We start from the raw sequence: 13015 nt of genomic DNA, 5'->3' as shown, positions 1-13015 counted from the left end.
ATATTGATGCAGAACCTGATAAAATATGCCCCTTTAACAATGCAAAGAGTGGAAATCCACCACTCAGGCATACTGCTCCAAGGTCTGAGAAAAGATTGGCTGGATGGTGTTCGTCTCCAATAAAAAAATGTCCAGCCATGCCCCAATTCCCAAATAACTACCAGAAAGTACACTGTATGTAGTTGATAGGAACCTCATGATTTACTTAACTTGTCTGTGGTCAGGTTCTCAATACACAGGAGGCAGGAGTTTGTCAATTATACCAGATTTGATTCTTGCCAAATGTCATAATTTACCCTACTGCTGTGAACTCCTGCCTGTCACTTGATGATTGTCGACCATTCTATTTTGGGTGCCTATCTCAGGGTGATGGGCCCTTCTTCTTGTCTTCCTTTATTAAATGTCCTTTATGGAAGGTGAGTTCAAGGTGGTCTCCTTTCCTACCCTTTGACTCTGTTGTGCAACTTAAAATCTTTTGGATGTTCGGAGGGGAGAACTATCAATTGATCATGGTGAATCTCTACATACTGTCTCTAAGCAATCTAGTCCATTATTTTAGGAAAGTCAGCCTCATTGCCATTCATGGTTGGAAAACCACACTGAAAAGTTGCAGCCCTCCGTCCATCATCTCCCTGTGTTTTTCCTAAGTTGGCAGGGTATGCCCAGACGTAGGCCTCTTGCTCACTTTGCCACTGGATTCAATCTAGCCTAGCTGATGGAGGGTGTTACCCTGAAACCGGTCCCATGATGCTTGTTTCCAGTCCAGGGAAGACCTGGCTTGGCAGCTCAGGCTGGACTTTTCCCATACAGAATAGGGTCAAGACTGATTTGCATATGGCTGGGTCTGAACTGGGGCGGCGAAGTGAGCTAACGAACGATGATGCATTCAACCCAGATCTGTGACTGGGGGGTGAGTGTCTGAAAAGTTTCAGCACTCCGTCCATCATCTCCTTGTGTTTGCTTTGTTCGTCCTAAGTTGGCAGCAGGTATGCCTAGTGGCGGGTCCCATGCTCGCTTTGCCACTTGTTTCAAGATAGCCTGGCTGATGAGAGATGTAACTCTGAAACTGGTCCCATGATGCTTGTTTCCGGTCCACAGAAGACCTCACTTGGTAGCTCGGGCTGGCCGGTTTCCATAAGGAACAGGGTCAAGGCTGATTTTCATATGGCTGGGTCTGAATTAGGGTTGCGAAGTGAGCTAAAGAACGATGATGGATTCAACCCAGATCTGTGACTGGGGGTGAGTGTCTGAAAAGTTTCAGCACTCCGTCCATCATCTCCTTGTGTTTGCTTTGTTCGTCCTAAGTTGGCAGGGTATGCCTAGTGGAGGTTCCCTTTCTCACTTTGCCACTGGATTCAAGCTATCTTGACTGATGAGGGATGTTACTCCGAAACCTGTCCTATGAGGCTTGTTTCTGGTCCAGGAAAGACCTGATTTAGCAGTTCGGGCTGGACTGTTCCCATAAGGATCAGGGTCAAGACTGATTTTCATATGGCTGGGTCTGAATTGGGGTGGCGAAGTGAGCTAAAGAACAATGATGGATTCAACCCAGATCTGTGACTGGGGGTGAGTGTCTGAAAAGTTTCAGCGCTCTGTACATGATTTCCTTGTGTTTGCTTTGTTCGCCCTAAGTTGGCAGGCTATGCCCAGACGTGGGTCCCTTCCTCACTTTGCCACTGGATTCAAGCTAGCCTGGCTGATAAGGGATATTAACCTGAAACCTGTCCTATGATGCTTGTTTCTGGTCCAGGGAAGACCTGGCTTGTCAGTTCGGGATGGACTGTTCCCATAAGGAACAGGGTCAAGACTGATTTGCAAATGGCTTGGTCTGAAATGTGCTGGCGAAGTGAGCTAAAGAACAATGATGGACTCAAAGCAGATCTGTGACTAGGGGTGAGTGTCTGAAAAGTTTCAGCACTCCGTCCATCATCACAATGTGTTTGCTTTGTTCGTCCTAAGATGACAGGGTATGCCTAGTGGAGGTTCCCTTGCTCACTTTGCCACTGGATTCAAGCTAGCTTGACTGATGAGGGATGTTACTCTGAAACTGGTCCCATGAGGCTTGTTTACGGTCCAGGAAATACCTGATTTGGCAGTTCGGGCTGGACTGTTCCCATAAGGATCAGGGTCAAGACTGATTTTCATATGGCTAGGTCTGAATTGGGGTGGCGAAGTGAGCTAAAGAACGATGATGGATTCAACCCAGATCTGTGACTGGGGGTGAGTGTCTGAAAAGTTTCAGCGCTCTGTACATGATTTCCTTGTGTTTGCTTTGTTCGCCCTAAGTTGGCAGGCTATGCCCAGACGTGGGTCCCTTCCTCACTTTGCCACTGGATTCAAGCTAGCCTGGCTGATAAGGGATATTAACCTGAAACCTGTCCTATGATGCTTGTTTCTGGTCCAGGGAAGACCTGGCTTGTCAGTTCGGGGTGGACTGTTCCCATAAGGAACAGGGTCAAGACTGATTTGCAAATGGCTTGGTCTGAAATGTGCTGGGGAAGTGAGCTAAAGAACAATGTTGGACTCAAAGCAGATCTGTGACTAGGGGTGAGTGTCTGAAAAGTTTCAGCACTTCGTCCTTCTTCTCCTTGTGTTTGCTTTGTTTGCTCTAAGTTTGCAAGATTCAAGCTAGCCTGGTTGATAAAGGTTATTACCCTGATTCCGGTCCCATGATGCTTGTTTCCGGCCCAGGGAAGACTTGACTTGGGCATTTCGGGTTGGACTGTTCCCATTAGGAACAGGGTCAAGACTGATTTGCATATGGCTGGGTCGTAACTGGGGTTGCTAAGTGAGCTATAGAACGACGATGGATTAAACCCAGATCTGTGACTGGGGGTGAGTGTCTGAAAAGTTTCAGCGCTCTGTCCATCATCCCTTTGTGCTTGCTTTTAAAAAATGTGGCCTATTTTTCTTAAAGGAAGACAAGAAACTTTTTTAAAAATGAAAACGTTTTTGCTACTATTTACAAAGGGGAAGGTGTCCATTGGGGACCCCTTCACATTTGCGAATGGGTTACCACCTACTTGAAGTAGATGGTAAAATGCAAATATTTTCGGTCCCAAAACATTCCTACATAGCGATGCGATTTGCTACTAGGAAGGAATGCCCTAACCCACCCACACCGTTCTAATACCAAATTGTTATGTATTCACTATTTTAAATTGCGATTTGGTAACATGTTACCTAATCACAAATTGGAATTCATACATACTAAAATGCAAACTGCATGATCTGGCCATTTGCGATTTCAAAAATGCATGATACATATGGCCCAATATGTCTTTCCCACTGCTTACAACCACGTTTCGTCTATGACCATAGGGGAAACATTCACTCAGTTCTCTATTGAAGAACGTTTGTATCATTGCCAACGACCCTTTGCTGTATAAATCGCACTCTGAAAAAGTTCGGATTGAGAGTACTCCTACATGAAGCCAGCAATAAGAACATTGGTGGAGAATACCCACTCTGATGGCACTGTTGGAAGATCTTGCTGAATGCACCTCTAAATTAATATCACACTTTTGTGCCACGACTGGGTTAGGTGTGCACTGAAGGTACTTCTGTCAAGATCATGCTGAGAGATTAGCAGGTGGTAGCATAGACAGATCATCAGCTAGAGCTCAGAATGCCTTCAAGCGCTGCTGCTTGTGGGCACATTGGAGTTACTTCTAAGTGAGCATGAGGGGTTCCTCGTGGGAAGCTCATACTGAGATATTTGCTTGTGGTAGCTTGCACAGAGGGTTAGCTGAAGGGCAAGGTGAGAACACTATCAAACAATGGTCACTCTGCAGTTCTGTACATAGCTCACACAAATAGTACTGTATGTCACATTGAGGGCGCCATTCAAGAAGGTTTGCTCTGATGGACTTAGAGGCTGCTTGATCAAGCACACCAGAGAAGGCACTAAGCTACTGCTGGTAATGTTGTTTTGACTGTAAATTGGCATCTAGTACTAAACTGTGTTATAGCATTTGGCAACAAATGATTCTTGTAACACAGGCTGTTACTTATTGACCCTGTGGTTTCAACATTATAAATACAGTACCAAGGGCCATCTGGGGCTCTACAGGGACTTATTATAAAGGTTGTTAATGTATTTTTGTTAATCCTTGCAGGACCGACTTTGATTTCCATTGTTCTGAGGTTTTAAATGGGTGACTTTGAGTTGAGTAAAAATGAGTGCAAATTGTTAAGTACCAAAATAAGTCGGTTAGTTTTGTGGACTATATAAATGTCATTCATAAAATAATTACACACATAGAAGTACATACCTGCAATTTGCTACATATAATGTACATTGAATGGACATGTCGTATCACCTTTCTTAAACACAAGCTACAAAATATCTTTCAGGGATTTCTGCAGTCCCTCGTTCTGCTAGTTTCATCACACACATTACCCTTGTTCTTCAAACGTTCTTTGTCTACTTTGGAGAGCTTGAGAAATTATAATCACTTTCAAATGCAGGTGCATTTCGATATGGCCTCTTGGTGAATTGAAAATTAAATGCATAATGCAACTTTGTTTCCTGAGACTAGAAGAAAGATGTGGCAGTGTTGGGCGTCGCCCTCTTTGACTTCCAACATATGCTCATCGCCATGATTCTCTGTCAAGTACCACTGGACCGGGAGGCGCAGCCTATCCTAGAGGGATGGCTACTCTCCCACTCATGGGCAGCAAACAAAGGGAACGGCAGCATAAGGAAGGGAAGGTGTTCCAAAAGCAAAGGGTCAGCAAGTGATTGAAATGGCCCAAACAAGTGAGAGAAGCGTGGCCATGAGCACGGTCAAAAGGTGTCCGGGACAAGCGGTTCCCAGCATTGTCTCCAGAAGAAATTGATCCCACCCACATCAGACAACGCAGGCATCACAGCCTCAGTGAGTCAAGGGGACAGGGATGCACATGGTTTTAACAATAAATATCACACAAGGATGTACTAAGGTCAATTGCCGGAACAAGGTCCTTGGGATGCCTAACTGCAGGGATACTTGAGAGCAAACAAAGGAATACGAAATGGTCAGCTCTGGGCAGAAACTGAATTTGCAGCCCAGGCATGGCCACAGGGCCACGAAAACCAGACGTTCTGTACCCATGGAAGCCTCAACACCATGACCTGCTGTACCTAGCAATAGGCAGAAGTAGAGCTGTAACTACAGAGGATAAAAGTGATTAATGACAACCATTAAAGAGACTTTATGAGTCTAAGGAGGATGCATGGCAGGATTATGCAAGTTATGGTTATTAAGGTGCAATAAAGATAATATGCACACTGTATAACCAGTTATGAACAGAATGCGCTGCATTGAAGTGCAAGATAAGCACGAGCTGAGCATGTTAATGGGCGAGGCCAGCTTATGAGGAGAATAAACAGCAGCAGTTCTAACACCACAAAAAATCTTGGTGTCTATAACTGATGGGAAAGAAGAAACATTGAGATGCTCGCACAGCTGGAGGGGAGGGGGTTACGAAATTGCTCTTTATCCCTGATAGTGGGCTACTGTATTTTGCCCTGCCTGTGTTCCACCTGTGTACTGATAGAGCAGAGTGTTGAGAAAACTTCAGTTATACCCATATCATGTTTTACTGTGATTCATGCCTGAGCAATGATCACTTGGTGAGTGGCTCAGCTGCCATGCTGTCACATGGGGACATGTACAGTCCCCTCCCGGGAAACATCGATTACAACGCGGGCATTGCATCGCAAGTCATTACAGCGACTTGTGCTGAATGGCGCTCTAACCTAAGGAATAGTATGATTTACTGTTCCAACACCTTCCCTACTGTACGTAGACTGGAGTTGGAATAGTAAATCATACTATTCCTAAGTCCAGTGTCCTCCAGGGCAAGTTGTTGTAACGACTTACGTTGTAACGAATGCGATGTTTAATACAGCGTTGTAAATGTATGCATAGTAACGTCATACATTTTCCCCTCACAGCTCCAGAATTTTCCTTTGAAAGATAAGTTTCAATTATTGGCACAGCTGCTTCATGACCCTTGTAGTGACTCATGTACAAGTTATGTTCAAATCCTATCAGATAGTCAGGCTGCAGATGTTTGAGAATCTGTTCTGTTACTTCTAAAACTAGCAATGTCTGATTGCATTTTTGTATCTCAGCCAATCAAATTTGAACTCTAATTCGAATTTTGGTTTGTCAGTGAGTGTCTCTTGAAACTGACAACATAGTACTATTTTTACTCTTTCTTCTAATATTTTAAAAACTACTACACAGGAATTTACGAAAAAACAAGAGTTTGAAGCAGGGCGAGTCTCTGTTGTACACTGAGAACTGTGTTGGGAAACGTTGGAGGATGCAGGTTATGGTCCAGAGGAATATTGTCTGCTGTAAAAAATAATGTTTCCTATTTTGGAATGCAAAGACAATGATAGTGATGTTCTATTGCAGGCCACCAATCCTGTGTGTGTAGTCAATCAAGCAGTGACCTAGCTAATTAATATTCATTACTAGAATTTTTTCTTCAACTTGGTCAGGAGATTTTATGGGGCGATCTATTAGTACACAGGTACCATCACAAAATTAGAGACTGGGCTCAAAAAATTAGTGTACATTTTGTGACCAATTTTTGCATCCTTCTGGTCCGTACACCTAAAAATCAATCAATTAATTTCCACATATATAGAGAGCTACCCAAACTGCATACTTCTACTTTGCTGCTGATGAACTTACACATAATGCCACACATGACATCACAAATGACGTCATAGATGATGCTAGTTGTGACATGATATCATGATTTACATTATCAATGGCATGACTTTAGCTGAAAATGATGGGTCTTTTCTACATCTACGGACAAAAAGTGGAAATGCAGCATGAGTGTTGCCTAGTTTAATTTTGTTCATCCGTTGACACGGGTCAGTGACTGAATTTAAACGTGTTGCACTCAGATTCCATTCATATGTACAAGTCAAATATGCACCTGGATCATGTATAGTGAATTATTATGTTAGGTATGCAGCACAGATGTATCCTCCTATTTAAGACTCACAAATATTAATGAAAATTATCACAGTGCTCCACCCATGAATTGACAATGACTTTCTGGGAAATGTGTGTAATTCCAATCAATCATAAACAGATGATTTGAATCAAAGCATGCTGCTTGGTCAAGAGTTAACACTTCTTGCTGACGCAGTTTATATTACATTCATAAACACTGACTGTGTGGTTACTATTTTATATTTATATTGCGTGGTTGTATTTATTACACATTTCTTCCATTCATGTTTTATTTTGCAAGTATAAACCTGATACAATTATATAAAGAATGCATTGTAATTTACAACTTTTTTCTTGTTGATATTGTGCATTCTTTTTTTTTTACAGTGAGATTTCAAAGGATAAATTAAAGACACGTCTGTTGCAGATGGATTGCCACTTTACCTGGGGTCTGCTGAAGAATGTTACTGATCTTGATGATTTAGAGGACAGACTTTATGACCAAATTGAATTTGTCGTCACAAAACACAAGTCAATGATTTACAATTTGCTTGCCTTTGTGAAGCACCTGAAAGGCAAAAACGAAGAAGCTATAGAAAGTCTTGAGAAAGCAGCTGATTTCATCCAAAAGAATCATTCCGAAGACTTTGCCATAAAAAGCATTGTTACCTTTGGTAATTTCTCTTGGGTGTACTATCACATGAATCAATTGGACGATGCCCAATCCTATGTTGATAAGGTTGAAGATGCTTGCAGAAAGTTATCAAGCCCTTTCCGGTTTAAGGTTCAACTTTCTGATGTGTATGGAGAGCAGGGCTGGTCCTGCCTAAAATTTGCTGGGAGGTATTATCAAAATGCAAAGGATTGTTTTGAAAAAGCTCTGAAAATGGAACCCGAAGAACCAGAATGGAATTCTGGCTACGCGACTGCTGTATATCGTCTTCAAGGATTTTTTATGAAAACTGATCCTGCTGATGCCATCAAATGCGTTGAACTGTTAAGGCATGCAGTGAAGTTAAACCCAAGGGACACAGTTGTCATGGCCCTTCTGAGCCTGAAACTGCAGGATATGAAACAAGAGGAAGAGGCAGAGAAATACATGAAGGAAGCATTGGAGAAAACACCAGATCTTCCATATCTTCTTCGCTATGCTGCAAAATTCTACAGGAAGAAGGGGTTATCAGACGAATCTTTGAAATTATTGAAGCAAGCTATAAAGTTGACACCAACATCTGGATTTCTTAACCACCAAATAGGCCTTTGCTACCGACAAAAGCTCTTTCAAATGAAAAAAAATGCTCAGTTTGGACAATCCCGATATCCATCTGCAAAACCACTGGGCGAGAAAGAGGGTGAGAAAGATGACCTTATTCGAAAAGCGATTTATCATTTCGAATTGGTTATTGAACAAAAACCCAAGTTTGTTTATGCATATACCGACCTGGCAAACATGTATGCAGAAGCTAATCAATACGATAAAGCAGAGGAAACATTCAAGAAAGTGTTTTGCATCGGGAATCTCACTCTGCAAGAAAAGCAGCAGCTTAACCTTAATTATGGACGCTTTCAAGAATATAATAGGAAATCTGAAACTGAAGCCGTTAAATATTATAGAGTCGGGCTTGAGATTAATTATGAAAGCTATGAAAGAGACTCATGCAAAAAAAATTTAAACCGTATAGCAGAAAGAATGCTTAGATCTAATCCAAGAAATGCCAAAGCTTATGGCATCCTTGGATATATCCACCAAGTTGATGGAGAAAAGATGCAAGCGATTGAATGTTACGAGCAAGCCCTCCAGCTGGATCCTGACAACGAGGAATATTTCAGTAGTTTGTGTGATATGCGTCTTTCAATATGAGTTGAACCCTTGAGGGATAAGTAACTCCTACACTGCATCTCTAGCTCCCACATTACTTTCCTTCCAGCCAAAAAGTGCACTACTATGTCTGCAAACACAATTTGGACACCTTTGCTTTTCCAAAGAGCAAACCAAATTTTGGCATATGATCCTTTCATTCTGTGGCAGGTAACTTGCATTTTAATAATTAAATAATATTTTTTTACACTCCTTGGCCAGATTACATTTGGCCGGATCACAGACCGTGAAAATGAAACTGCACATAGTTGGTATTTCTGAAGTGAGGCTGCTGGAGACAAGACTTTTTGCAATTAATCTTTGTTGTAGCAAATCCATCATGAAATATTTAGGTACATATCTGTTTACACAGACGTGTGCATGCAGAAGTACCTACCTGTAAGTATGTGTTCATGTTTGTGTTTCTGTTTGTGCATGGGTGTGCACCTTGAATATACTGTGAATAAAGTTTACTATATAGTATGACATGGCAGGATAGATTGCTGGATAAATGAAATGTACATAATAGACAATATTTCGCTATGGTTATTTCATGTGTGGTCATCATTTATATCAATAGGTTTATCTTTTTCAAAGTGAGGCTAAGCAGTCATTGGTATGACCTGACCAAATTTCATATAGGTACCTTGCGTAGTCTGAATCAACTGCAAGTTGTTATCCAATTAATTCACGAGGGTTCCTTCTTTCGTTATTTCATGCTCCCAGGTTCTTTTTTTAAAGGTACAAAAGCTAAGAACGAAGCCAAATCACTGGCGATGCAACATAATATTTGAGTGATAAGCACTACATTATCAGAAAAGCTAAAAGATAGTCAAAGATAAAAAAATAGAGTTTCTAGGTCAAATTGTTAGAAGGCAGATTAGATCTTGTTTTATCTCATGACAAGCACAGCAAAGAATAATCATAAACTAAACTGTCTCAATATTAATATTAATTAAAAATATATGTTTTAACAGCGCCTTGAGACCCTCTCGGGTGAGTAACCGTGCTATACAAACTCCTGATTGATTGACACACTTATTTTCAAACTATCATTCATACATTACCTGTGATAATTCATTCAAGGCCGTCTTATATTGGTTAATGTCATTTTTGAATAGGTGCATATGCTGAAGCAAAGATTAGGCAAATTCTTGATGGGGAACTGGCCAGAGAAAGAATAGTAGAAAAGATTTTACACAATTCAGCTCCTGTATTGTCTTTGCAATGTCGGCAGAAGAGGAAGTCCTCCATAATTCACTTACCTAACATATATGAAAGAAGGTAATGAAGCAACACTTTTCCCTCAAATGGTCCTGCAAAGAGTGGTGCTGCTCCCATGGACACACTCATGCACATAGAGTGAGGAATGGCATACTTTCATTTGTCAGGTTGCACACTACCCTGCTCTTGACAGTATATTAACTAATACATGGGAACGCATTACCCTCCGCGACGACTGTACTCAGACTTAAATTTAATATCACTTTAAAGTGTACTCTAAGATTTGCCGCTTTCATACTTTGTTTATGTTCAACCCTAACTCCGTATTTCTTCACTTTAATTAATGAGCAACAAGGCGGAGAGTACTTAGGAAAATATCATGTTACATTAAGAATTATCCATTAGACACTTGTGTTTGGGCAATCACGATCTACTCAAATGATAGAAAGGGAAATAGATATAAAACTTGGTATAATGTTTGTATAGTATATATATAGAGAGATATATATACAGTAAATGATATGTGCACCAGATTAAGGATAACTAAACACACAATGTAGATATACTCCAGGCATGCTACATAACCAATATTATTATTAACTAAGAAAAATAAATGACATCCTTAATGAGTGATATTGTATTTTATTAAAATCAATGCACTGAATATATGTATTTGCATTATTGTGTTTCTTTCGATGCATTATATTAATTTAACAGAAACATGCAAAGCTCAATATGATTTCTTATATGTTATTCAATGTTAAAACCTATGATGGAAAAGTCAATCCATATTAAATTTATTCTAAGTTATTAAAGCTCTCTTTTTTGCTTCGTTTCATATTTTTTACTGCTCTGCTGCTTCCTTTCTAACTGCTTATGCCATATTTGAAACATCACAATGGTGTCTGAGCAAATTTGCAACTGTTGCCATGCAATGAACAACAAGCCTTTGCACTAACCGACTAGGGAAATATTACAGTCTCAATGAATGTTCAATACAACAAGCACTGACAAAATGTCTAGGATTGGGTTTGTTTTAGGGCAGACAGACAACACTGTGAACACACATTGGGGCCTATTTACAGACTGCATTTTGCAGTACATTTAGTAGTGCTGCAGTAAAACTATTCACATATTAAAAAATGCAATTCACAAATCTACACGCAAAACCTCCACCTTAGCCTCGCTATCCTTTCTCTATAGAGATCTCTGCCACAAGTGTGAAGATCTCCACAAAGGTAAGTCTGCTGTTAGTACTAAATATGGGAGGGACAGGGTGGAGTGGCTAGAAAATGGGGAATATTTACACCTTAATAGGAGTGTCTTAGGGAGAAGTAATCAGGGGTTTACAGAGGGACATTAAAACAACAAAACGCGCACCTACCCAAGAGTAAGCCCAATTGCTATTCCCAAATTGCACTTCTAAAGTTACTACAGATAAAAAAAGTCACAAAACAGTTGGAAATGTACTCCAACCCTGCCTTGAATTGAAGTAAGTCCAGCACCACAAATGTTCACCCAGAAGTATTGGAACACCCACTCAAGGAAAATTATGGATACAAGGACCAATAAGATGAAATGTTAAATCAATTCATTTGTTTTCAATTTTTCAAACACACACACACACACACTCACACCCACACACACACACACATATATATATATATATATATATATATATATATATATATATATATATATATATATATATATCAACACCAGGACGTCACACTCGCAGGCGGGTGCTCCAAAGAGTGAGGGTGCACCCACTCGTAAAATTCTCCGCTCCAATTCCGTACCAAGGGACAATGTCCTAACGGCAAGAAGCACTCACAGGAAACAGTTTGGGTTATTTATTCAAAGACCAAACAAACACTGCTTAACAAACAGACGCGTTTCGGTAGTAAACCTTCATCCATGTTTACCGAAGCGCCAACTTCGTCATAGTTAAACACAAGGTTAATGAAAAGCAAGAAAGGACTAGCTGAAATCAACCAGAACCTCAGAAAGATGAGCGCCATCTTTAAGTGTCAAATTAATCACGTAGTCAATGACTAAATAATGAGTAAACAATGACTAAACAAAAGATCAGGCCCATGGATGGGCACGTCTATATACAGTAAATACGCAATAGACATATTTATCTCAAAATTATATACATACAGCCCTGAATGGGCATATGCTCCATATCTTATAGTTCCACCTGTGTCCAGCAGTGACTAGTAAATAAGAAAGACAAACGGGGAGAAAAGAGAGAAAAAGAAGAAAAAGAAAAAGAGGCAGGGAAGTAGAGAATATGGAGAAAGGAGCAGAAGGTAAGAGAAGAGTACTATTTACACATTGTACAATTTATACAGGCATTAATTACAGTAATTACAATAGCTAGTGGTCAGGGGTGTAACCAACCCCTAGTTCTTAACTCATCAGACCATAACAACAAACTCTAATAATAAGCGTATCAGGAGAACTAAGACAGTTCATACTTATTCCCCCAAATGTATAGCCAGTTCTTCACTGCTATTCAGCCCTAGAGGGTGTTTCGTGTGCATGTCGATGATGTACCTCGACTCAAGCCTGCGAAGTCTAAGCAGTCTATCACCCCCTCTAGGGTTGCTGGGAGCATGATCCAGGCCAAAACATCTCAATAAGTCCCTGTTGCGTTGATGAACCTTGTCAAAGTGACGCGCAACAGGGTAAGCCTCATCACCCTTTTCAATGGCTCTCATGTGTTCCAGTATTCGCATTTTCATGGGATTAATTGTACTCCCCACATAGCGTAACCCGCATGGGCAAGTTAAACAGTAAACACTGTATGGAGTAGTACATGTTAGAAAGCTTCTGATCTTTTTTCGTACTCCTGTATTGGGGATTTCATAACTCAGGACTCTTTTGCTGATCTTGCAAGCTTTGCATTTCCCACAGGGGAAAAAGCCTTGCATAGGACCAAACACAGATTTAGATTTTTTAA

At 40.7% G+C, this 13015-nt stretch overlaps 1 protein-coding gene across 1 annotated transcript in view; it reads left to right on the top strand.

Annotated features, from left to right (window-relative positions):
* The window catches only part of LOC147711157 (interferon-induced protein with tetratricopeptide repeats 5-like), a 42729-nt gene extending 31844 nt beyond the window's left edge, over positions 1-10885 (top strand). Inside the window, exon 2 of the mRNA XM_086921940.1 lies at positions 7353-10885. Coding sequence (XP_086778066.1) covers positions 7353-8826 — 1474 coding nt within the window. The 3' untranslated portion in view covers positions 8827-10885. The remainder of the gene's footprint in view (positions 1-7352) is intronic.
* Positions 10886-13015: the final 2130 nt, after the last annotated feature.

This window comes from Lissotriton vulgaris, chromosome 5 (genome assembly GCF_964263255.1).
Source record: "Lissotriton vulgaris chromosome 5, aLisVul1.2, whole genome shotgun sequence".
Classification (NCBI taxonomy): domain Eukaryota; kingdom Metazoa; phylum Chordata; class Amphibia; order Caudata; family Salamandridae; genus Lissotriton; species Lissotriton vulgaris.
The sequence above is the reverse complement of the archived record's forward strand: the minus strand, read 5'-3'. Positions and strand labels throughout refer to the sequence as shown.